Source organism: Coregonus lavaretus (assembly GCF_964263955.1).
Source record: "Coregonus lavaretus genome assembly, chromosome: 28".
Taxonomy (NCBI): domain Eukaryota; kingdom Metazoa; phylum Chordata; class Actinopteri; order Salmoniformes; family Salmonidae; genus Coregonus; species Coregonus lavaretus.
The window spans coordinates 7,568,484-7,595,265 of record NC_140015.1 but is presented as its reverse complement, the minus strand read 5'-3'; the positions used below and the strand labels follow the sequence as shown (position 1 = coordinate 7,595,265).

The 26,782-nt window shown below is 45.0% G+C and overlaps 3 protein-coding genes across 4 annotated transcripts; all 3 read right to left on the bottom strand.

Moving 5' to 3' along the window:
* Positions 1-758: 758 nt before the first annotated feature.
* Positions 759-21,375, bottom strand: LOC311103494 (ABI gene family member 3-like). Of its 2 annotated transcripts, none has more exons than XM_084145063.1 (9): positions 21,155-21,375; positions 12,471-12,641; positions 6,671-6,850; positions 5,704-5,765; positions 4,971-5,072; positions 4,440-4,753; positions 3,857-3,982; positions 2,385-2,513; positions 759-2,209 (listed from the first exon to the last, which is right to left on the bottom strand). In XM_084145063.1, exons 1-9 carry the CDS (start codon positions 21,284-21,286, stop codon positions 2,043-2,045), a joined length of 1,383 nt encoding a protein of 460 aa, XP_084001189.1. In that variant the 5' UTR covers positions 21,287-21,375; the 3' UTR covers positions 759-2,042. The 2 variants fall into 2 exon arrangements, with proteins under 2 accessions (XP_084001189.1, XP_084001190.1); XM_084145064.1 differs by having other exon boundaries at positions 4,971-5,069.
* A 661-nt stretch (positions 21,376-22,036) lies between these two features.
* On the bottom strand, positions 22,037-23,332 carry LOC311103467 (Ig-like V-type domain-containing protein FAM187A; the record flags this gene model as incomplete). Its single annotated transcript, XM_084145034.1, has 1 exon — positions 22,037-23,332. The coding sequence occupies one exon, from the start codon at positions 23,330-23,332 to the stop codon at positions 22,037-22,039; it is 1,296 nt and encodes a 431-aa protein (XP_084001160.1).
* A 331-nt stretch (positions 23,333-23,663) lies between these two features.
* LOC311103856 (dynein axonemal assembly factor 19-like) lies at positions 23,664-25,072 on the bottom strand (the record flags this gene model as incomplete). Its single annotated transcript, XM_084145492.1, has 3 exons — positions 23,664-24,215; positions 24,591-24,729; positions 24,927-25,072. The coding sequence occupies 3 exons, from the start codon at positions 25,070-25,072 to the stop codon at positions 23,664-23,666; spliced, it is 837 nt and encodes a 278-aa protein (XP_084001618.1).
* Positions 25,073-26,782: the final 1,710 nt, after the last annotated feature.

Here is a 26,782-nt window from a genome sequence, read left to right as displayed (position 1 = left end):
CAACATCACAAGTAGATAAAACCACAAGTGGAAGTGGAGTGAAAGAACAAGCTTCCAAAGAATAGCATACCTAACCGCATAGTCAATGTGTACAACACAGAGTCGATAACCAAGAGGAATCTATTCAATTCAGGCTGTCAGAGTAGATATGTATCATACATTCATAACAACACAGTTCTGTTGACCTACAGTCATATTATGCTGTATGTAAACCCATAGCAAAAATATAAATCAAAATTAACTTTATCTTACCTTAAAGCCAGCAGCCGCTTCAGTGAACCTGGGACTTCAACGGAAATCAATAAGGACCTGAACCTATGCGTACCATTTGTGTGAATATAGAAGACCTGAGTGTATGTGTACTGTAATGTCTGTGTGAATGTGTGTCTTATCTGGCAAAGGGTGTGCTATGGGACTGAGGGTTAAGGTTACAGGTTTATGGCAACCCTTTGCTGTTTAAAGGCACAGCACCTGAGCTGCCATGGCCATGATGAGGCCAAACACAATGGTAAAGCTCACTAAAGTGGAAGTTACTGTATGTATCATGCTGTCTTAGAATATGACCTATCGGGGCACGTTTTAGACAACAAAATGATATGGACTTAGTTTGTTACTCCTCTTAATAGCACATACCGTAGTAATCTTTTTTCTATAGTTGGTTTCTAGATTAGCATGAAAATATTGGAAGAAGAGATTAACTTTGCCTGAAGGGGGTTAAGGTTTTATAATTGGAAAAGGAGTTAAAATTGGAAAAGTTTGTTTGGAAAAGCTAAGCATTTATTGAAAGACATGTAAATAAAACATTGTTCAATCTAAAAGGATATACTAAATATCAAAATGAAGCTCTAACTGAAAACATTAACAAGTTTAAAATCACGTTAAAAAACTTAAATCTCATGACATCACTATAGTAAAGCGTGATAGAATTGATACAAATATTTTCTCCTAGCATTTTCTCTATAATCCATATATTACTTTATCTTAGTTTGAATATTACAAAATATATTAGTGCAAGTCTAATTAAGAGACCAATATCATCCTGCAGAGCCAGAAAATGCAGCAGCAAACAGTGGCTGGTCTCATTGACAAAAACCGCAAGCAACTCTACCACATCATTACGCAGCGTTCAGGGCTTATCCTACTGAGCACAACAGTAAAGCGAAACTATTTCACATTCTGGTACTACAGTACTTGTAAAACAATCCTGAACAGAACATAGAGCTATTGTATAACTTGCAAAGCATTTTCCCTTTTTACCAAGTATTCACTAACTTCATGGTTAATAAGCAAGCTGACTTTTTATATTTTATCTAGTCTTGGTTGAAAGATAGCAGATATTAAGTCGTCATACCTAGTGACCCTCTTGGTAATATATAGCTAGCCCCTAGCGCCATATAGTGGCTATGTTTCAGAGTCCTGTCATCATTCCTTGTGTAAATATTGCCTTATTTTCTGTTCATATTACTATGACCTGTAGGGGTCAGTAGAGGTCTTTCTACAAAGCTAATAGTTGACTACATCCCCATCAAGAAACAACCCAACAACCACTAGCCCTAAACTCTATACCTGAGAGGCAATATGGATGAAATTCCATCTGGCCTATCAAAGGGAAAGGTGAAGCTACAATAGTTTATGCTTATTTATACCAATGTTGTGAATAGGTATGTTTATACCCGTCCAATTCTTCCTGATCAACATGAAGTGCCTAGGTAGACCTAGGGTATAGGGTCACCGGTTGTTTGTGGACAGAGCCTACTTTCCCTCTTCATATTAAAGGTAGACTAAGTGAAATGACATTGCCACGAGCAGCACCGCAGATATTGCGATAAGCGAGATGCATGACTCCGCTCTCACACAGTCACACACAGTATCTGCGCATGTGCACGGGTTCACTTCACGCGTTTACGTCATGGACCAAAACAGAGGACAAGTTGAGCCTCGGGCTTCAACACTCTTAGTTGTAGTGGAAATTGACCCACTATGCTGCTTACTTTCTGCATCTATGCCATATCACTGAGTCTACCTTTAAGTGGTCTAATATCTTAGCTGGTGGAGGAATCTACGTAGTTCCCAGGGAAGAATCCCTCTACCCCGTTGAGCAGTCCCTCACACCAGCCGTCTTCATTCCTCTTGGTCAGGTAGATGACTTCTCCCTCCTGGAACACCAGGTCCCCAGGCTTCCCTGAGTTGTAGCTGTACAGCGCTACCACTGGGAGGGAAAGTGAATTGCAATGAGACAACCAAGACACATAAACATAGGCCAGATTTTATGGTACGATTTGGTCAGACTTTGAATAAGTACTGTAGAAGGATGCATGCAATTTGGGCCATGACAGCATTTAGTAATTTATCTATTGGTGAACATGCATGGAGCACTATCATACCTTTCTCTAAAAAGTCTGTAGAGCCAGCCGTGTTATAATCCTCAGGGAGAGGTAGGGGTGGCATGATGTCATCAAAGCCCCCCATGCTGTCGGTAAAAGGCGGAGGAGGCGGGGCTGGGATCACCAGATCTACAGGATTGGACAAAAGGCATATAAACCCAAACTGATAGGCTGCACCACTTGCCATGCAAGTAATTCAGCATATGTTCCAAAGTGTATCAAAACTATAGTGCATAACTTGTTCTGAGGACTCTTTAAATCAATTTACAGTACTTAGCTTCTTTGAAAGTCTTTTCTCCACATAATGTGTTATCTGATATATTGAAAAACATAAGCCATCATATCTATCAAGGACAAAAACAAAGACGTTACCAACCCAGTGTCTGACGGACTTTTAGAGGACAGAATCTGTCCATGGCTTTACCTTCCAACACAGTAGACCCAACAGCAATAGCAGCAGCAGCAGCAGTAGCAGCAGCAGCGATGTAGTCATTTGGACAGAAGTCACCCCCCCCCCCTTGTGGCCTGGAGGGTGTATTGCGGTCTCACACAGTCTCCACTTACCCAGGTGCTCCAGGCGGGCGGGCAGGCTGGACAGGGGGCTCAGCGACACGGGAGGTGCGAGAGGAGGAGGGTATGAGGGGGGAGGGGGGATCATGACTGACCGGTGAGGTCACAGAGGGAGAGGTAGGAATGGGTGACGGAGAAAGGTTACATCAGATCAACCAGAAGGGGTCTTTAGAGGGGACTCCAAATGCTAATGCTAGCACTAATATGAAAGCTAACACTATTGCTTACGCAAGGCTTGAACTTTCATCATGCATCAAAAACCTAAACAATGGTGGTGTAATATTAAACCAGTTTCGCATTAGCCATGTTCAGCTCATCATGAACTAATATATGAATACTAAGTCATGAGGCCATATTGGACTACAGCTGGGGGCAGGACCTGGGATGGGGGGTGTTGCCAAAGTGGCCTTACGTGATTGGATGGTTGGCAGGAAGAGCGAGCGAGTGTAGAGCGAGCGAGAGGTAGGGCCCGTGCGGACCCTGAGGGACATGGAGCGCGAGCTGGGGGGGTGACGACGTACACGAGACCGCCTGGGCTGCAGAGCTGAGCCGGAGAGAGACAGGTCACAGGTCAAAAGGTCAAGATGAAGCAGACAGACACAGAGAGAGAAAGAGAGAGGAAGACACTGAATAGAGTCTAATAACAGAGATAAGGACAGGAAAACACCGAAGATCAGCATCAACGAGCGTGCTCTGCATTGACAGACAGACAGACAGACAAACAAACCCCAGACAGACAGCTAAACTAAACAAATAGATACCAACATTTCAACAAATCAGATACTTTGCGGCATTAGAAATGGATATGAGTCCTTTCAAAACCACTTGTTGAAAGACCATTATAAGTACAGTGTGACACATTTAGGGCTGGGTGTTGCACCCTACCAACCCGCTCCTTTTACCTTCATCCACCTCATCACTCGGTGGAGGGGGCGGGCCAGGGAGCTCCAGGCCCTCACTGGTTGGTGGAGGGAGAGGCTCGTCAGATGGTGGTGGCATAGGGGGCGGGAAGCCGTTCTCTTCAGCCACTAAGAAAATAGAATATTCATGGGAAGAATATCTGCTTCATCAGTCGATATTCAGCGTTTCATACCGTGTGAAATCAGTAACACAATCATGCAACTAGGCCAAAAAAAAGAATGTATTTCTTAGTATCACAGTGCAGGCACAAGGTTGGTTGTTCCTGGTTTTCTGCCACTAGATGTGTCAGCATGTGCGTGTCTCTGGGTGTCTGTTTGCACACAACGTGTTCTCATTTCCTCTCCTATACTGTGCTGTGCAGTGTGCTAAAGCTGTCTCACAGTGTGGGAAACACAAAAACAAGCAATATTTTCCACCTAGATGTTTGATATTGAGTGTGATATTCATTTTAAGACATGTTAATGTACTTTAGTTACTCATACAGTAAGTTTACAGTCAATTACTAATAGTATGTACACTAGTTACAAATGGTTTATTCATATTTATGAAATTCATGATACGTACCAGTCTCCAGTGGGGGTGGGACAGGGGGAGAGGGGATGCTGGCTAGGCTGGTATGGGCAGGTTCAGGGGTGCTGGTTGTGGTGGTGGGGGGCAGTGGAGGGGGAGGAGGGACGTCCAGAAAGGAGGCAGGAGGCGCCATGGGAGGAGGAGGAGGAGGGGCCAGAGCTGTCATGGCGGCGTCACCATCCTCCATCAGAGACAGGGGCGGTGGTGGGGGCGGGGCCTCCTCCAGCAGGGCAGTGATGATGTCAGAGTCAGGTGACGCGGGCCAGCTGGGGACCACGGGGGGAGGCACGGCCTTGCCGAAGCTGGACCTGATACAGGAGGGGGAGGGCAATGTAAGCTAGAGGTATATTTCCATGTCTGGGTGGAGATATTCTACAGGCTTCTCTACACACAAAATATATAAATCCAGAAGCACCACACTTAACTGAGGTGTCTGAGTTCTCATATGAAATGGAGTGTTTAGCAGTAAGTGTCTAAGCTTATGTATGTACAGTATAAACTGTGTTTCCAGGAAGTGTTTTTTACCCAATGGAGCGATCATGGAGAGAGGTGAGGGATGCCCCTCGAGACAGAGAGGGGGCTATGGGACACTGGACAGGCTCTGGGGGTGCTCTGGAAGTGCTCCTGCTAAAAACACAAACACACAGCTGTAAGCGTCACATAGCATTATCACAAATGCTGACACTTGAACTCACACAGACCAGCTCTATCAACTCATAGTGAGAAACATGCAGAAAGCTTGACTGAGAGATGTTGTTCTCTTCTCTCACGTAACAGTTTAAATATGCTACTCAGTGCAAATGATACCCGCACATTTGATTTCTATACTTCCGGGTTTGTTTTTGGCATAATCACATTGTGAAAGCTCTGTGCTCTTTCTCCTGCCCACAGTAAATCTCCCTCTGGCTGAATGGCATTCAATCCCCTACTGAATGAACACAACAAACATGATTGGACAGGAGGTGTGGTTAGTCAAGAATACTGTTTCCCCAACCCTACCCACAGCACAAACACACACACGCACGCTCACACACACACACACACACACACACAAATTATTTTAAGGATTTCCTTTGCTGATGTTTCTGGTCTTGAATAAAAGTTCAATAAAGTTTTTTTGTGGGCCACTGAGCATAGAGGATGTGCGGAAACTAGGCTTCCTGTCTGAAATACTTTTACAGGAAGTGAAACAGTTACAGTTAGACTGAGAGTGTGAGAGCAGAGCAGTCAAATGGAGTCAGCAGTGTCAGCATCATACCTGATGGTGCCGCCATGTTTGCGCATTGATGACCCTGCTTTCCCAAGCATCTTACCGGAATCCTGTGGGGAAGTGTTGAGAGAGAGAGAGAGAGAGAGAGAGAGAGAGAGAGAGAGAGAGAGAGAGAGAGAGAGAGAGAGAGAGAGAGAGAGAGAGAGAGAGAGAGAGAGAGAGAGAGAGAGAGAGAGAGAGAGAGAGAGAGAGAGAGAGAGAGAGAGAGAGAGAGAGAGAGAGAGAGAGAGAGAGAGAGAGAGAGAGAGAGAGCGAGAGAAAGAGAAAGAAAGACAAAGGGAGAGCAGAGTGAAAAAGGAGAGGTAGTTTATGTGTGTGTGTGTGTGTGTGTGTGTGTGTCCGCTGTAGATGAGTGAATTGTGTTGGAGCATCAATGAAGCGGCTTAGCCTTGGCAGCACTAATTAGTGCGTCTAGCCATTTTCCCACGGTGAACAGTGGCCGGCTGGCTGCTTGCTCTGTGTGTATGTGCGTGTGTGTGTGTGCGTGAGTGAGTGCGTTGCATCCGTGCAGGCTTGTGTGTGTGTGTGTGTGCTAATCGAGGTCAGCCCTACGCAACAAGCTGCTCCTCTCTGACTGGATGTGGTGTAGACTAGAAGCACGGTGGTAAAAAAATAACGGCTGCTGCCTAGCTGCATCTGAAAGGCTCGTCTAGAGAGCTAAGGAAACCTACGGAGCCTTTGTCTCCAACCATAGTACCCTGGTAACACAGCCCATGTTTTAAAAAGTAGTTTTCACCAACTTTGCATTATGCAATTACATTTCCACATCAGTCATTTCCAACATTACTATTGAATATTGATTGCAACATACAGTAGTGTACAGTTTGTAGATGTATAGTAAGACAGTTCCAGGAAAAGTATTTATTTGAACCTTTGACCATTTTAATGTCATGGTAATGTTAGGTAAAACATGTGTTGTGAGTAATTGCACTTGAACTTGAGAACACAGTCTCACCTTCATGCCATGTCCCAGTGTGTCCAGGTCAGAGTAGGTGATGGGACTACGGGTGTACTTGGGGTTGGGCTCCTTGCCTGTTGCCGGGGGGATTATTTTGTGACTGCGGGGAACCCTCTTGGCTGTGGTGAAAGCTCCTATCTCTCTCCGGGCCACCTTCTCTCTGTGCATGTCCACTGTCTGCAAGACAGGAGGCAGAGGATGTTGTCATCAGGGTATGAACCAATAACACTTAAATTGATAATAAACCTACAGATAAACATGTGCCATTCTTAATTCATTCCCTCTGGTAAAACATATGTCACGAATACAGCCGAGACTGCCCCTCCTCCTTGCTCGGGCAGGCTTCGGCGTTCGTCGTCACCGGAGTACTAGCTGCCACCGATCGATGTTTCTGTGTTACACTAGTCTTGTCTTTATTTATCACACCTGTTACCCATTATGCTTATTTGTTTCCCTATAATTACCTCTGCTTTCCCTCCTGGGTTTGTGCGTGATTGTCCGTTGATTTACGTCGTTTGGTGAGCTGTTGTTCTGCTCTTCCCTGCGTGGAGGGTTTGTTATGGTTTACTTTTGTTTAGTAAATCCATTAATTTCTCAGTTCTGTGTCCTGCGCCTGATTCCGTTTCACCACTTCACCCAGACATTGACAGAATCACGCACCACCTATGGAGTCAGCAGGCACGTCCGATCCCAGCGCCTCGGTGGAGGAACGCATCCAGCAGCACTCGACCATGCTGCAGGCTCTAGGTTCGGCTATGGATCGAGTGGGTAACACCATGGATCGATGGGAGAGAAGTGGGTTTCCTACACTTCCTCCTCCTCCGATTTCCCCTGGATCCAGTGGAATTCGGCTCTCGCTCCCGAGGGAATATGATGGGACAGCTGCCGGGTGTAAGGGTTTCCTGCTCCAGGTAGAGCTCTACCTGGCAACCATCCACCCGGCTCCCTCAGGATACGAGAGCGTGTCCGCCCTCATCTCCTGTCTGTCGGGCAGAGCCCTGGAATGGGCCAACGCGGAGTGGGGTGGAATAGACGCTGAGTCCGTACGTTACGAGGATTTCACCCGCTGTTTCCGGGCAGTATTCGATCATCCGCTGGAGGGGAGAGCGGCGGGGGAGCGTCTGTTTCACCTCAGACAGGAGAGGAGGAGCGCACAGGACTTCGCCCTGGATTTCAGGACACTGGCAGCCAGCGCGGGATGGAATGAGAGGGCCCTGATTGACCACTACCGATGCAGTCTACGGGAGGATGTTCGTAGGGAGCTGGCCTGCAGGGACATGAATCTAAACCTGGACCAGCTGGTAGATTTATCGATCCGGCTGGATAACCTGTTGGCCACCCGCGGACGTCCGGATCTGGGTCCATCCAGTCCATCCCCCAGCACTTCCGACTCCACTCCTATGGAGCTTGGAGGTGCTGATGTGCAGAGACCCAGCAAGGGGGTGGTCTCCTGCACCAACTATGGCCGCAGAGGACACACTGCGGGCCGGTGCAGGAGAGGACCCTCATGGAATCGAGGCAGCAGGCAGGGCCCTGGTGGACCATCCCAGGTGAGTAGGCACCCAACTCACCCAGAGCTCCCTGTTGCTCACATGACGGTCAATGTACATTTCCCTGGGTTTTCCCCACATTCCCAGCATAAGGCGCTCGTAGATTCCGGCGCAGCTGGGAATTTTATGGATAGGCTGGTTGTGCATAAATTAGGGATTCCTATATTGCCTGTAGATGTGCCTTTCCCCATACATGCCCTAGATAGTCACCCTTTAGGGTCGGGTATGGTTAGGGAGGTCACAGTTCCACTCCGGATGGAGACACAGGGGGGGTCATGAGGAGAGAATTAGTCTCTTCCTTATCAATTCTCCTGCGTTTCCCGTGGTGCTGGGGCTTCCCTGGCTAGCCACCCATGACCCCAGGATTTCGTGGCAACAGAGGGCTCTTAAGGGATGGTCAACTCAGTGCTGGAAAGGTGTGTAGGTGTTTCCGTAGGGGCAACTACGGTGGAGAGTCCAAACCATGTCTCCACAATGCACATTCCCTCAGAATATGCCGATTTGGCTCTCGCCTTCTGTAAAAAGAAGGCGACTCAATTACCACCCCATCGACGAGGGGATTGTGCGATAGATCTCCGGGAGGGCGCTGAACTTCCCAGGAGTCACGTGTATCCTCTGTTACAGGAGAAGACGGTGGCTATGGAGACATATGTCACCGAATCTCTGGGACAGGGATACATTCGGCCCTCCACTTCCCCTGGAGGTTTACGCCCGTGCATTGACTATCGAGGTCTAAATCAGATAACCGTAAAATACAGCTATCCTCTACCTCTCATAGCTAGTATGACGGAGTCATTGCACCGGGCGCGTTTCTTCACAAAATTGGACCTCAGGAGCGCGTACAATCTGGTCCGTATCCGGGAAGGGGACGAGTGGAAGACGGCATTTAGTACTACCTCTGGTCACTATGAGTACCTCGTCATGCCGTATGGGTTGATGAATGCTCCCTCAGTCTTTCAATCCATTGTAGATTAGATTTCCAGGGATCTGCACGGACAGGGTGTAGTGGTGTATATAGATGACATTCTAATATACTTCGCTACACGCGAAGAGCATGTGTCCCTGGTGCGCAAGGTGCTTGGTAGACTGTTGGAGCATGACCTGTTCGTTAAGGCTGAGAAATGTCTGTTCTTCAAACAGTCTGTCTCTTTCCCTATAATTACCTCTGTTTGACTGACCATCGCAATCTGGAGTACATATTTATCACACCTGTTCCCCATTATGCTTATTTGTTTCCCTATAATTACCTCTGCTTTCCCTCCTGGGTTTGTGCGTGATTGTCCGTTGATTTACGTCGTTTGGTGAGCTGTTGTTCTGCTCTTCCCTGCGTGGAGGGTTTGTTATGGTTTACTTTTGTTTAGTAAATCCATTCATTTCTCAGTTCTGTGTCCTGCGCCTGATTCCGTTTCACCACTTCACCCAGACATTGACAGAATCACGCACCACCTATGGAGTCAGCAGGCACGTCCGATCCCAGCGCCTCGGTGGAGGAACGCATTCAGCAGCACTCGACCATGCTGCAGGCTCTAGGTTCGGCTATGGATCGAGTGGTGAACACCATGGATCGATGGGAGAGAAGTGGGTTTCCTACAGACGTTGACAACATAACCTTTTCCAAAATACAAAATAAACCATATAGGATGGAATAGCATGGTACCCTTTCTCTGACAACATCATTAGCTCAATATAGCTCATTCACGAAAGTGGTAATATTCTCAAACCCTCTTTCATCCCCCAAATAGGGGGAGTTCAAGTGAGCCCTATCATTTAGTATTCAGTTGTTAGGGACCCTTCATGGGTGCCAGCAGACAATGGATGACATCAATCAGAGGTTAGCAGGAAGGAACGCTCAGAACAGAGAACATTGGGGTCTTTCATTCCATCCCAGCCCCTATGATGCTCTGTGTTGAAGGTCAAAGTTCACCCTGTAGCCCCTCAACCCATTCACCCCTCCACCCCCAACCCCCTCCTCAGGTGACCTGGTTCTGTATGATAATGCTGGGCACGGAGCATGCAGGAATGCCTGGGGTCTGTGCCAGCTTTGGGAACAGTGGGGCTACAGAGAGGGGGAGGGGAGGGGGGGGCAGCGGGGGACAGTTGGGCTGGTGTAAGAGAGGGAGAGAGGGGAGGCACGCGGTGTACTGGGGAAGGAGAAATCAGCTATTCTGCATGGAAGAAGGCCAGGGTCCCCAAAGAGTCCCTGGAAACCAGCCCAGGTCAGCGGAGAGGCAGACCCTGCAGCTTTCATATGCTGAGCACCAGGGGTAAGGAGATGAGGGAGGAAGGGATGGTGGGAAGGAGAGAGGGGTAGGGGACAGAGGGAAAGGAGGGGTAGAGGAAAAGGAGGAAGAGAGGGAGGGGACAAGGAATCAGGGAAATTGGCACAGTGGGTACCAGTGACACTAAGAGAACCCTGCTGATCTAGGTGCAACAATGCATCAACCCCGGACAGAGGGTAAGACTCATGAAATCAAATTTCCTTTTTTCCAGTCACTGCCTCTGATGGGCTTCCTCATTCTAAAGCCCGGGTTTAAGCAAGCAAACCTGTCTTTTTAGCAAGGTTAACTGTACATTTCTGCTAACCAGTGGAGGCTCCTCAGAGGAGGAAGGGGAGGACCATCCTCTTCAGTGAATTTCATTTTTATAGTGAAACACTAAAAAAGTTATCCTTTTTAGATAAAACTATGCTAAATATATTCACGTCACCAAATAATTTAATAAAACACACTGTTTTCCAATGAAGGTCTACAGTAGCCTCAACAGCATTCTGTAGGGCAGCACCATGGTGTAGCCAGAGGACAGCTAGTTTCCGTCCTCCTCTGGGTACATTGACTTCAATACAAAACCTAGGAGGTATGTGGTTCTCACCCCCTTCCATAGACTTACACAGCAATTATGACAACTTCCGGAGGACATCCTCCAACCTATTAGAGCTCTTGCAGCATGAACTGACATGTTGTCCACCCAATCAAAGGATCAGAGAATGAATCTAGTACTGAAAGCACAAGACACAGCTTGCTAACACTGCAGTGCATAAAATGTGCTGAGTAGGTGACTCAATGAGAGAGAAAGACAATAGTTGAACAGTTTTGAACAAATTAATTTATTCAAAAATGAACGAGAAGCAAGAGAGAGAGAGAGCTAGCTATATTTAATTGTATTTTTTTTTCACTTCCACTTTCACTTACTTAGCTAGCGAATGCAGCTAGCTAGTTTTGTCTACTCAAACACCTGGTTCAAACAGAGAGGGATGCTATGTTAGCTAGCTGGCTATGGCTATCCAACACTAGAACTCTTCCAAGTCAAGGTAAGCTTTTGGTTTTATGAATTTATTGCCACCGGGGCTCGCCAGTGTAACTGTGAAACTGCTTGCTGCTGACTGTACACTGTACAGCATGATTGTAGCGGGTTTACTAATGTGTTAGTTCTAGTAGCTATGTTGACTATGACAATATGATGACAACGACTGTGTAGCAGTTAGCGGTTATGATAAGAAGGTTTGGATTGCCTGGTCACAGACAGCTGATGTGTTGTGCACTGAAGTCCACAAGCAAAGGAAAAATGTGATAGGACGAGATTGCGTAGATGCGAGAAGGAATTATACAAAGAGAAAAGTGATCATGCTGTTTGTATGTGGCTGCTATGAAAGTGAACGGTGTTTGCGTGTGATTATGGGTGTTTTAATTCCGCCGATTCTGTTGAAAAACGTTTCGCAAACGGAAGCAAACGGAACAAAATGGGTATAAACATACCTGAATTTGTCCAATAGAAACTCTTGTTTGCAACTGTTGGACTAATGATTACACCCTAGATCAGCTAGATGGAGGCAAGAGTGTGCAAGGCGGTATTGAATGTGTTAATGTCTGTCACCTTTATTACTCACATTTCTTTCGACCTGTGCACCTACGTTGTAAACTTTCATTCATAGGCTAGGTTGTACCAACCTCATGATGGGTATACGGAAAATGTAGTAGCCTAAACCTATCAATGGTATATTGAGCTGGGTGAATGGAATATGAATGACAGTCATCCAATATGCTGTAATAGAAACAAGGCAATGCTCATAAAAAAAAGAATTGTCCTCCCTCATCTTAAACGGCACCGTCCGCCACTGCTGCTAACATACACATGCTTGTGTTCTCTTCCTGAAACTGAATCGTGGCCTAACACACAAGTGTGTATGGAGACATGCTAGTGACAAAAAAGTGTGGAGACATGCTAGTAACCCCTGCCGTGTTCTGCTCTACCTGTCCGATGAGGTTGACAGAGGACTCAATGTGTCTGAGCTGGGAGTTCTGTGCGTCCAGCAGCTTGAGCACGTTGGAGGCCAGGGAGCTGATCTGGTAGGCCACACTGGCCAGAGACTGGGTGGTGAAGTTCTTAGTCTCCTCCAGGGCCTTGCCCGCATCCGCACCTGCCTAACAGGAGGGAGAGAGAGAAAGAGAAAGAGAGAGGGAGAGAAATAGAGAGACAGAGAGAGAGGGACAGAGAGAGAGAGAGAGAGAGAGAGAGAGAGAGAGAGAGAGAGAGAGAGAGAGAGAGACATGGGGAGACTGACAGTCATAAAAAAGAAAACATGATGCTCATGTCACAAATACCAAACAATAGAGTATGATTACTTAGGGATCATAACAATCATGATAATAATAGCATCTGATTTTGACATTTTCAAATGACAATGTAGGATGACATTTTCAGTCACGAGTCATATGATGCTGTTGAAGTGTCTGAGAAGAGCAGTGAAATCCGACCTCTCATTTCCTCCTCACACAGTAGAATGCCTTCCTGTTGTAGTTCTTGGAAGCTGTCAAAGACTGTGTGTGTATTTCGATATTATGGAACCATAATATCGAAATACACACACAGTCTTTGACAGCTCAGTGCTAAACACATTACCCCTTTTTTAGATACCCAGTGAAAGCACTTATTTACTAGCCTGGAAGAAACAGCCTGATCGCTGCGTTCACAATTCTATTTAATTTCATGGTGAATGTACACAGCAATTTCTCCAGTGTTAAATCAACATGGACAGTGTTACATTTAACACTGGGCCAGTGTCTACACAGGTCCACACTTTTGAGCGTTAAATGAATACTGTGCTTAGTGCTGACGCTGTTACACCTTGTCAGTTTTAGGGAATTAACACTTTCAGTGTTATGCAATATCTCCTCATATAGCATTTTTAACCATTACACCAAGAGGTCCGTATCTCTTGACAAGGTCATTCAGTGTTGGACATTATAATATGTCTTTATTGCCACATGCTCTTATGTAAGGTTTTACAAAGACTTCAGAACCAGCAGCAGACGTGCTCAAACATTAATTACCATAACCATAGGCCACTTAAATTGATACAACACTTCTACTCACGGGTGGCCAGAAATAAATAATTCAAAGCCATGCCGCGACTATGCCACGACCCCAATATAATTTCACAGTGTGCATTGCCTTTTCGAGTGAATTATATAGTTACCACCATGACTGTATTTGTTAGTGACAGAGACATGATTGTTGAATTCGTTCATTCTCAGTCCTGTGGACTTCACAGAGTTCCTACTGTTAAACTGTTTATTACAATACATTACATACAGTATATCATAAGGCCTTACTTTGATGGCCATGTTTTACCCCAACACAGTGGTGTTATGAACCTACTGGTTTACAGGCCACATCAGGCCTGCAAGTCACATTATGCTGGCTTGCAATGTGATATGTAATTCCTACGTGAATCCAGCCAGATTTAGGACAGCCAACAGTTTGATTTTTTATTCACCTGCAACCTGCATTAAGAATGACTGTTAGGGTTAGGAACATTGATAAAGGAGCCTACCTAAACCATTTAAACTGGAACAACCATTTCAGTGATTGGATTAGTTTAGAAAAATGTATGCTATTTATCTTTGTGTAGCATAAGATTAATCAATCAATAAATGAACATGCAAAAACATAGATATTAAAAACAATCCCAAAATATCGAGCTGCAGTAGAGCATGCTGGGAAGACACATAATGATGGGTGTGGTTTTGATGGGAACGTTTTACCACAGAGTAAAACTGACAGAATCAAACTCACACTCAACACTGGTTCTTAACATCAACACTAGGGTTCTTTTACACCACTGAGAGTTCATTTCACTCCTGAATCAACTCTAGAAATGTTACACGGAAAAATCAACAATAGGTAACACTGTCCAATTTGCTGTGTTGCGATCAGACTGGTTCCACCAGGCTACCTACAGTATTTAGGGCATCACCTAACAACTTGGTTGACAACAGGCTGCACACACCTGCCTTACAGCCTTATATGTGCACCCCTTCACACTCACATAGAAATGGGCACATACAGTGAGGGAAAAAAGTATTTGATTCCCTGCTGATTTTGTACGTTTGCCCACTGACAAAGACATGATCAGTCTATAATTTTAATGGTAGGTTTATTTGAACAGTGAGAGACAGAATAACAACAACAAAATCCAGAAAAACGCATGTCAAAAATGTTATAAATAGATTTGCACTTTAATGACGGAAATAAGTATTTGACCCCCTCTCAATCAGAAAGATTTCTGGCTCCCAGGTGTCTTTTATACAGGTAACGAGCTGAGATTAGGAGCACACTCTTAAAGGGAGTGCTCCTAATCTCAGCTTGTTACCTGTATAAAAGACACCTGTCCACAGAAGCAATCAATCAATCAGATTCCAAACTCTCCACCATGGCCAAGACCAAAGAGCTCTCCAAGGATGTCAGGGACAAGATTGTAGACCTACACAAGGCTGGAATGGGCTACAAGACCATCGCCAAGCAGCTTGGTGAGAAGGTGACAACAGTTGGTGCGATTATTCGCAAATGGAAGAAACACAAAATAACTGTCAATCTCCCTCGGCCTGGGGCTCCATGCAAGATCTCACCTCGTGGAGTTGCAATGATCATGAGAACGGTGAGGAATCAGCCCAGAACTACACGGGAGGATCTTGTCAATGATCTCAAGGCAGCTGGGACCATAGTCACCAAGAAAACAATTGGTAACACATTACGCCGTGAAGGACTGAAATCCTGCAGCGCCCGCAAGGTCCCCCTTCTCAAGAAAGCACATATACAGGCTCGTCTGAAGTTTGCCAATGAACATCTGAATGATTCAGAGGAGAACTGGGTGAAAGTGTTGTGGTCAGATGAGACCAAAATGGAGCTCTTTGGCATCAACTCAACTCGCCGTGTTTGGAGGAGGAGGAATGCTGCCTATGACCCCAAGAACACCATCCCCACCGTCAAACATGGAGGTGGAAACATTATGCTTTGAGGGTGTTTTTCTGCTAAGGGGACAGGACAACTTCACCACATCAAAGGAACGATGGACTACCGTCAAATCTTGGGTGAGAACCTCCTTCCCTCAGCCAGGGCATTGAAAATGGGTCGGGGATGGGTATTCCAGCATGACAATGACCCAAAACACACGGCCAAGGCAACAAAGGAGTGGCTCAAGAAGAAGCACATTAAGGTCCTGGAGTGGCCTAGCCAGTCTCCAGACCTTAATCCCATAGAAAATCTGTGGAGGGAGATGAAGGTTCGAGTTGCCAAACGTCAGGCTCGAAACCTTAATGACTTGGAGAAGATCTGCAAAGAGGAGTGGGACAAAATCCCTCCTGAGATGTGTGCAAACCTGGTGGCCAACTACAAGAAACGTCTGACCTCTGTGATTGCCAACAAGGGTTTTGCCACCAAGTACTATGTCATGTTTTGCAGAGGGGTCAAATACTTATTTCCCTCATTAAAATGCAAGTCAATTTATAACATTTTTTACATGCGTTTTTCTTGATTTTTTTGTTGTTATTCTGTCTCTCACTGTTCAAATGAACCTACCATTAAAATTATAGACTGATCATTTCTTTGTCAGTGGGCAAACGTACAAAATCAGCAGGGGATCAAATACTTGTTTCCCTCACTGTATGCATGCTCACTTCTAACACACAGATGCTCAGAGATTTCCTGTGTTACTTGCTGTGCTCAGATTAACACTATTTCTCTCTCACACTCAAATGCAGATAGAGACATGTCACACACATACACAACCAATTAGGATGCACTCAATTGTGTTTCTCTTCAAATTGAAACACTCTCTTTACATTGAAATATTTGAAGGAGATGGGTGTCACCGGAAGCGCACAATCTAGCAGCATCACTCTCCTAGTGTGCACACTAGAATACAAGCACAGAAAAGCTCCTTGTCAATTTTGTAAGCTTTCTAAACTAGTGTGAGTACTTCTATGTAAACTAATCTGTTCCTCTTTCTTCAACATAAATGTTTCTTAATGTATACTGAATAAAAAATATAAACGCAGCATGCAACAATTTCAAAATGTTACTGAGTTACAGTTCATATAAAGAAATCAGTCAACTGAAATAAATAAATGAGGCCCTAATCTATGGATTTCACATGACTTGGAACACAGACACATCTTCTTTGCATAGAGTTGATCAGGCTGTTGATTGTGGCCTGTGGAAGGTTGTCCCACTCCTCTTCAATGGCTGTGCAAAGTTGCTGGATATTGGCAGGAACTGGAACACGTTGTCGTTCACTTCGATCCAGAGCATCTCAGACATTCTCAATGGGTGACATGTCTGGTGAGTATGCAGGCCATGGAAGAACTGGGACATTTTCAGCTTCCAGGAATCGTGTACAGATCCTTGCGACATTCCATGCATTATCATGCTGAAACATGAGGTGATGGCGCGGATGAATGGCACAACATTGGGCCTCAGGATCTCGTCACGGTATTTCTGTGCATTCAAATTGCCATCGATAAAATGCTATTGTGTTTGTTGTCCGTAGCTTATGCCAGCCCATACCATAACCCCACCGCCACCATGGGGCACTCTGTTCACAACATTGACATCAGCAAACCGCTCACCCAAATAAACAACGCCATACACGTGGTCTGCGGTTGTGAGGCCGTTGGACGTACTGCCAGTTATATGAAATGAAGTGCCCTTTAATATAGAACACATGGAGAATTCAGTAAATGGGAATTTCAGTATGAATAAAGACTTGCTAAAGTGCCAAGATTCAGTATTTTGACATGTCCCTCCATCCACCCTCTGTGATTCTAACCGACTAATCTCAAAAAATACTCCCAAGCTTTCACCATCATTGTAAAGCCCTAGTTACTGCGTTGCTTTGACAAAGTTATTTCTGAAGATGATTATTTATTTCATGTGATTAGTGATTAATTTACGTCTGTCCCTCATTTTAATGTCAACCCTGTTACGTGAACTGAACTCTCGTTTTAATATGGTGAAACTATTACTTTTGAAATATTTATGTCAAAAGAAACATTGACCATCTAATAATCAAATCATAGTGTAAAATCAGGTGAGCTGGTTCTTCTCTTTTTGGACATTTTCTGGTGTTTTGTGGTGAAAAACTGAGCGGGTCGAGCATAACACGTCAACCCTGTTACCCATAGATAGACAGGCTAGAAATGTTTTAACAATTTAAAGTTTGTTGTGAATCTTGCATTCAATTGCCCCTCCCTGTGGCACAAAACAAGCTTCCATTCCCCTGTCACAAGGGGATTCATGGCTGATTTAACTAATAATTACCAGTTGGAGGGTCTTTCAAGTGGATTTTTCCCTTTTTCCCAATTCCCATTTCCCACTTGGTTACGTAAGCACCATAACACTGCTAAAACCCAGCTGTAGAGGTGTATAGTAGTATAGTAATAGTATAAACACTCACTGGAAGCACAAGACATACACCTACACTTTGACATATTGTGGAGCGTTGTACAGTTTTCATTTAAATCAGGCACTCAATTTATTTTTCATTATTTAACTACGCTGAAGAGAGGCACTTCCTATAGTCATTTTTTTTTACCTCTTCAGATGGGAAAACATTTTTCACAAAGTTGAACATGTGCTCTTTATGACAGAATGTTAAAATTAGGTGAAATCAAACATATATTTTTTACTCAACATTACAATTTAAATGATATCACTGCCAAAGTTTTGGCTTGGTGGCCCAAAACGTTTGCTCCATTGATCAATATGTAAAGAGTAATTTAATAAGCCAGATTAGGAACCACTTTGGGCACCCTGTAGACTACACTCTTATAATTAGTGGTGATTCAAGGAACCCTGGAGATCCTCAAGGAACCCCTGGAGTTCCTCAAGGAACCATTGCTAGTCAATGGTTCATATTTGCACCTTTGGTTAGTTGACGGGTTCTTTTAGGAACCTTGAATGGTTCAATGTAGCAACGGGTTCATGGAGGAACCCTGGAGTGGAGGCATTCTACAAAGATCCAGAAAAAAAGGACCTTGCGCATTTCAGGTAAAATAACAACCCAATGTTTATATCCCAGGACAAATTAGCTAGCAACAGCAAGCTAGCTATTTAAATGTCCATGAATGTTTCATGTGTTTCGACCTGTCCCCAAATTAATATAGTTGGTTCAAAGTTTGTTTTGATATTTCAACCTGCGTGTCCTGATCGCGTCTGGTGTCGATGGACAAAATCAACATGTGCACAATGGCGCACACGGATGCACGCGTGTGCCCGGTCTAGTCAGCATGTTAGAGTAAATGTAATTCCTGTTCATCTGTTCAGTTGTATTGTCATCACATGTTAAGGTTGAATACTGACAGTTGTATAGCTTCAGTGAGGCTAACAGAGGGGTATGAGTTCCTCCAGAGCCTATGCACATCCCAAAGTTGGAATAGTTAGCACTCTATTACTGTATGAACTCAGCAACGTTAATATATTACATTACAATATGTGTAATATGCATAAATATTCAAGGAACATTTTAATTTGCAGTTTACAAACTTAACATTATGAACAGGAATGACATTTACGCTAACGGGTGACCAGAAATAACTATCTGAAAGCCACGACTCCAATCTCATAGGCAGCCACCTCTACAATATATTATTAAAAGGTTGAAGGTTTGAACCTTTACACAGGGGTTCCTCGAAGACCCTTTTCAGAGGGTTTCCTCGAGGAACCTTTTTCAACTGGAAAGGTTCCGCCGGTGTGGCGACCCAAAAGGTTCTTCCAGGCACCTTCACTTCTAAGAGTTTACACTCTTAGAAAAAAAGGTGCTATCTCGAACCTAAAAAGGTTATGCGGCTGTCCCCATAGGAGAACCCTTTGAAGAACCCTTTTTGGTTCCAGCTAGAACCCTTTTGGGTTCCAGATAGAACCCTTTCCACAGTGGGTTCTACATGGAACTCAAAAGGGTTCTGGTTCTACCTGGAAACAAAAAGGGTTCTACCTAGAACCAAAAAGGGTTATCCTATGGGGACAGTCGAATAACCCTTTTTTTCTAAGAGTGTAGATGTCATAGCCATGCATTTCTGTTGTCAGGCATTACATGCATTTTAGCAAAGATGGCAATTTATCAACTTATATTTTAAATACATTTTACATAACGTTAAATACACTACATGAACAAAAGTATGTGGACACCTGCTTGTCGAACATCTCATTCCAAAATCATGCCCTTTAATATGGAGTTGGTCCCCCCTTTGCTGCTTTAACAGCCTCCACTCTTCTAGGAAGGCTTTCCACTAGATGTTGGAACATTGCTGCGGGGACTTGCCATAAGAGAATTAGTGAGGTTGGGCACTGATGTTGGGCGATTAGGCCTGGCTCACAGTCGCATTCCAATTCATCCCAAAGGTGTTTGGTGGGGTTGAGGTCAGGGCTCTGTGCAGGCCAGTCAAGTTCTTCCACACCGATCTCAACAAACCATTTCTGTATGGACCTCGCTTTGTGCACGGGGGCATTGTCATGCTGAAACAGGAAAGGGCCTTCCCCAAACTATTGTCACAAAGTTGGAAGCACAGAATCGTCTAGAATGTCATTGTATGCTGCAGCGTTAAGATTTCCCTTCACTGGAACTAAGGGGCCTAGACCGAACCATGAAAAACAGCCCCAGACGATTATTCCTCCTCCACCAAACTTTACAGTTGGCACTATGCATTTGGGGATGTAGCGTTCTACCTGGCATCCGCCAAACCCAGATTCTGCCAGATGGTGAAGTGTGATGCATCACTCCAGAGAACACGTTTCCACTGCTCCAGAGTCCAATGGCGGCGAGCTTTACACCACTCCAGTCGACACTTTGCATTGCGCATGGTGATCTTAGGCTTGTGTGCGGCTGCTTGACCATGGAAACCCATTTCATGAAGCTCCCAACTAACAGTTATTGTGCTGACATTGCTTCCAGAGGCAGTTTGTAACTCGGTAGTGAGTGTTGCAACCAAGGACAGGCGATTTTTACACGCGCTACGGGCTTCAGCACTCAGCGGTCCCGTTCTGTGAGCTTGTGTGGCCTACCACTTCGCGGCTGAGCCGCTGTTGCTCCTAGACGTTTCCACTTCACAATAACAGCACTTACAGTTGACCGGGGCAGCTCTAGCAGGGCAGACATTTTACGAACTGACTTGTTGGAAAGGTGGCATCCTATGACAGTGCCAAGTTGAAAGTCACTGAGCTCTTCAGTAAGGCCATTCTACTGTCAATGTTTGTCTATGGAGATTGCATGGCTGTGTGCTCGATTTTATACACCTGTCAGCAACGGGTGTGGCTGAAATAGCGGAACCTACTAATTTGAAGGGATGTCCACATACCTTTGTATATATAGTGTATGTTGAAATGTATTTTTTCCCCCCTATGGATATGCCTTGCGAAAACAGCTGTGTTATTGAATACAATTCTCTTTCACTATTTAGCCGGATCGATGCATGATGTAGGGCCTTGATTTGAATAGCCTACTCTTGTTGCTGTGAAGGTAACGGTACTGTGGGCTATTTGTTCAACTGTACAAGTAAATGATAGGCTATGCCATGTCTACTAGCTACCGTATAACTCAGGCAGTGTCCATAATGGAGTTAAACCTTAGCTATGCCATGTCTGCAGTAAACTTTCATCTCACCTGCAGGTAGTTGCTCTCGCAGTATTCGGCAACGTTCATCAGGTTGTTGTAGTTGTCCAACAGGGCTTGTCTCGCCGACGGAGCCTCTTGGAAGATTTGTGTAATTTCATCAGTACAGCTTTGGTCCTTCATGATGCCTCTTTGCGCGCAACTCTCTTCCTTGGAAACCCGTGGCGACTGCAACCTCTCCCCGAGGCACTTGTGGGAACTTGTTAGCTGAAGAAAATCACTTTATATGTCCAACACGCAGAGACATCATCACTTTGCAGAAGCAGTACCAAAAGTAGGGCTGGAGATTATCCCAATTTGCGTTACCAAAAAAGAGAAGCTGTTTCACTTACCACTTGGCTGTTTGTGTGTGTGGTGTAGCTCACGTGATCTTCCTCTTTCTGCAACGCCTTCACATTTGCAAGGCATAGCTGCTGATGGTGTGCGTAAAGCAATAAAGCCTTTGATGTTGTATCTATGTGAACCTGCCGCGCATTATCTGTGCTCATAATAAACAGGCCTAATGTATGCAATTGATCCCTAAATGACCTATTTAAAACCAGTGAGTAATGGAAATCAAGCTTTTTTAAATGTATGCATGTCGGTTTAGCCTACATACCGTTAGTCAAACATGTAAAACATGTCTTAAATGAGCTGTCTGTCTGCATCATAGGGTCGGCATGAGCATTAGTGCCACCTATTGGCTATAAGGCAAACATCCAATAGGGTAGGCAATAGCATAAGTATTCTTTACACATATACCTACATCATTAACACACTTTCTTTCTTTAGCTAAGATTTAGACAAATTGGAAGTGGAGACAATTCTACATTTCACAAAATTATTTATTCAAAAGAACTCAAAAACAAATCACATCAAGTGTCAAGCACATCTCTAGTATTTGGCTACTTTTGGTCTTACTGTGCGCCAGGTATACTTCAACAGCACTATCAAAACAAATACCCCAGTCATCCCCCCATAGCAGAGGAGAATAATCCTCAGGGCATAGAGAGACTCAGGGTCAGAGAGCAGACGCTTGCGGCCCAGACGGTAGTACACCCCCAGCCTGATCTGAGCAGCCCTCTTCCCCTGGATCCAGCAGTAGTAGGACCCTCTGTCCTCCTGTGTTGCTGGGCTGAAGTGCAGGTGGTGGCCTGTGTCTATGAAGAGATGGGAGGTCTCATTCAGGCCCTCCATGTACTGGGATCGGTACAGAGGCCTAGAGCCTTGGTCCCAGGCTACCGCGTGCTGAGGTTTGGCCCCAGGGCAGGAGAGGATGAGTGGGGTGTCCACTGGGTGGTTGTGATAGTAGACAGGGACTCCTGGCGCTGCTGGCTCATTGTAGCCCAGGAACTCCAGCAGGGCCTGGTGTTCTGGCTGGGGGATGAAGCTGGGGGGGCAGGGGACCTGGCAGCTCCGCACACCCAGCTCTGCCCCCTGGTGGTTGGCCTGGGTGAGGCCAAAGCGCTGGGGCACAGCAGACGAGCCGCAAGAGGCCACCGTCGGAGATGTCCGCCTGTAGCGCACGTGGAGGTAGTCGGTCTTCACGTAGCAGAGCCCTATGCGTGTCTGCTCACCTCGGATGCCACAGCGGTCGCACACGGACCACGGCCAGAAGCTGGTGAACACCTGGTAGAGTGGAAGATCCTGGTTGGATCTCGAAGCCGCCCTAGCCGCCACTGCTGCTGCTGCTCTCCCCTGTCTTTGGGCACGACTCCAGGGAAAGGACACCCTGTGAGCCTCTTGGACGTCCACGTCATAACCATAGAAGAAGTCCCCCTTGGTCGTCCCACAGAGGTAGTGGCCCGAGTCTTCCTTCTGGGCTCTGAAGATGAGCAGACTGAAGAGGCGGATGGAGAACCTGCTCCGGAGGTCCCCTCCCCGGCCCACTTTGGATGAGTCTACCACAGAGGTGCCCTGGAAGTCAGTGAGGGCCCTGGTGTCTGGGCTGCCCAGCTGTTTTTGGTAGTACCACACCACAGAGTGGGCCTCCTCAGGCTTACAGTGACAGGGCAGCTCTATGGTCATGTCAGCCAAATAGGCAGCGTTGTCAAACACAAGGAAGGCAGGACAGGCCCTACTGGCAAAAATGTCCTCCTTGTCTTCAGGGGCCTCATAGGCAGACAGGACGGAGAAAGAGAGGGTCTGGAGGAGTAGCAATAGGGACAGGTGTTTTATAGGGAACATCATGTCCTTAGCCCCATCGTTGTCATCTTCAAGTTATCCTTAGTCTATCTAGATATGCTATGAAAGGGCCATTACGTGTTCTAGAATGTTCAGAGATCCACAAACAGATTCTCTGGTTACTATGGTAGTTATTGTCATTTCACTCTGACACTGCATTGCATTGTAGTGAACATTGTCCTTCATATAACTTATACATATTATACATTTCAGAATAAAGAACAAACAAACAAATGATATTAAAGTTTTTGCAACCACATAAAGCTCTATAATGTATAGTAACAGTCATTGTTATTTCTGAAAACAATAAGTCCAATATGGGTTTGTGTAATGTTTCTTACTGAGGAGGAGAGACAGTTTGAACCCCATACAACTGCATTATACCATTTAAAGTTTCAGTATCACTGCTTCCTCCGGCAGCCTCACTGGTCTGTCCCGGTCCTGGACACAGAGTCTCTGCCTCATCATCTTGTGCCTCTTTAATCTCTTCCACATTACTTCCATGGACAATGACATCATCTTCAGGTCCTCTGACACTGCTATTCCCTGCTGCTGATGCTTTCCTCAGGTTCTGAAACAGCTCTCCACATGCCTCCCTCTCAGCCCGGCTCAGGAAGGACATATTGAGGTCAAACCTGGGGGTCTTGGACAGCCCCTCCAGGACCCCTATCACCGTAGCCTCATCCCCTGGCTGGAGACCCCTGGATAGGAACACAAGGAACTCCCCCAGTAGGCCGAACCCCACTTCAGCCCTGAAGATGTCCCGAAGGCCTTCTCCACCTAGGGAGAGCAGGAGGCTGTATTTATCCTCTGGGTTTTCACTGCTGAACCTGCGCCAGTCCCGGCTGAACTCTGACGCTGTCTTGGGCTGGAACTCTGACAACTGAGGCTTAAAATAACATTTGGGAGACATTGTGTGTCAATTACCAATTTAATGAGACTGTTAATATGCTTTGCATGCCTGTTTGGTAACATCCCTGCCATATACTATGAATACAAGTTGTCTAATATAAAACTAGGAGTCCATATCCAGGGTTTTCCCCAGGATTTTTAACAAGGTGGTGCTGCTGAGTACGGCAATCTAGAGAAAAAAAAAAACGATTATGGTGTGATGCCTGGCCTTAAATTATAACACATATAATTAAATTACATAGTGGCGCAGCCAGTCCACAAGGTGGCGTAGCACCACTCTTACATTTTTGGGGGAGAACCCTGATATTAGAATGGAGAGGTTTGTGTTGGTGTGTGGTGGCAGAAGTCTAACCTTTAGGCCTATTTCATCACAGCTAGTCTGGTTCTGTCCTTTGTCAGTGGAGGCGAGGGCATTCCAGGGCTGTTTGCGAGGAGCTCCAGCTTTATCCTTCCTGTCCAGTGGTTTCAGGTGGGATGCCAGGACTATGTCTCTGAGAGGTTTGAAGGTCAAAACAAACCATAAAACTGTCTGCTGTCTGGACTTCATTGTTTCAAGACAACATTTCATTTCTAATGGGACATCATTTTTAATGATGAAAAAACATACAGTACATTTGTTGTCTATTAATTTCTGTAACAACAGTGCGCAGGATATTACATTAAAAGAGAATAAACCTAGCCATCTCACCTAAACTCCTCATAAGTTCCAACCTTCTGGTGTAGAGCACGAAACTTTGCATCATTTTCTCTTTGATATTTCTTGTCTGCTTCAACAGCAGACTGCAACTCCCGCTCCAGCGCTGAGAAGTTTATAACCTCAGCAGAGTCATCCATCCTGTGAGACAAGCCACGACCAGTGAACCTATGGAATCTCTTTTTAGTTCTGTGACACAGACACTGTACTCAGAATTGCCTGACAATCAGACTGTGACACTGTACCTCGGGTTCAGTCTGAGATTAATGCCATATATTTGTTTGGGAAAAAATGATATTTTAACTTACTTTACCGGTTATCCATGCGGTCTTTCTGCAGGTAGGAATGTGAGACAATATATCCACAGGAAATTATAATTAAATCAACTTTTCAATGCGCTGGTAATGACTTCAGATTTCTATCACCTGAAGCATGCAGAACCATGCACCCACTGGGCACAGATATCAAGTCAATTCACATCTATTCCACGTTAGTTCAATGTAATTTTATTGAAATTATGTGGAAACAACGGTTGAATCAACCAGTGATTGCCTTGTGGGTAAACACGTGCACGAGCTTGGCAAGAATGAATGCGTCCCGTGCATGTATTTTCATCTTGTGCACGTGCTTCAGGTGATAGAAATCTGAATGGACTAATTTACCAGGGCTTTGAAAAGTTGATTTAAATATACATTTCTGTGGATGTCTTACATTCCTACATGCAAAAGGACCAAGCGCACAACCGGTAAAGTAAGTGAAATAATATTTTATTCAACATTCTGTCTTGAAGAGGTCTTGAGAGGAAATGTTCCTGATTCAAACACTTATTTATACCAGACATAAAATTCTATCCAATTCAACATCGCTGGGTCTTCAGGCTATACGTCTCAGAACTGCTTGGAGAATCAACTCCTCCAACTATGTTGCCAGATAGGAACCTTTATAGACTACATTCTTTCATTGAAAGCGAGATGGTGAACTTACCTGAGCTTTAGGTTAGCTAGCTAGTATTATTTTGATGAACAATCTAAATATCTGGACGTTGTTGTTGGTATGTTGTTTGTGCTGTTGCCTGACGCTCTTGCTGCAAGTCCGTGTCCCCTTCCTCAAACACACGTCGTCACCATGACAACCTGGGTAAGAAAAGAAAAAAAGTACTATCCGGGATCGTTGGAACTTGAAATGTAGGTAAGGGTAAGGTTAGGTAAGGGTTAGGGGTTAATGTTAGGGTTTTAGCAAAGATGTGTATTGTTATATCTGTGGTTTTAGGGTAGGGACGTTCCAAGGAACCCGGATTGCATGATCCGTGTGAAAAGGTCATGTGTAACACAACTTCAAAATAAAAGTCCCCCAACGATATGTCTCTTTCTCCTGAGACCCAGCAATTCATTTTTGTCCACACTAATGGACATTGGTTCTTGGTCCGTATCATTGACGTCATACATTTTACTCTGTTCAGTCCTGTACCTTTGAGAGTTTCTGGGCTTTTCAATGATATCACGTGTGTGTCAGGGATGTGACATTGATAACTTTCTCTTACTGGTTCTTCAAATTGGCTGCCAATCGCAATTACCACATGGTAAAACGAATTTATGTGTAATTATATTTTTTTGTGAGTTTGATATAAGAATTGTTTTTAGTGAGGAAAAATCTCAGGAATAGATTGGGGAGTAAAACAAAAAGTGTAATCATTTCTTCACATTAAATAAGAGCTTGTTTATAAATGTCTAATGTAGTGGACATCAGGGTGTGCTAACTGTTTTTTACTGTACACATTTACTAACCAAGTCCGAATTATTTCACCCCAAACATTTATGTGATGTAATCAAAAATAACGTATTTTTTTGCTG

Bases quoted from the DNA above. Each gene is read 5' to 3' on its own strand.
- LOC311103494 (XM_084145063.1), bottom strand. From the start codon at position 21,286: ATGAAGGACCAAAGCTGTACTGATGAAATTACACAAATCTTCCAAGAG. The intron at 12,642-21,154 runs GTGAGATGAAAG...CCCTCCTGTTAG, and splicing joins GCGAGAGCAACTACCTGCAG to GCAGGTGCGGATGCGGGCAA. The intron at 5,073-5,703 runs GTATGATGCTGA...TTGTGTTTTTAG, and splicing joins AAACATGGCGGCACCATCAG to CAGGAGCACTTCCAGAGCAC.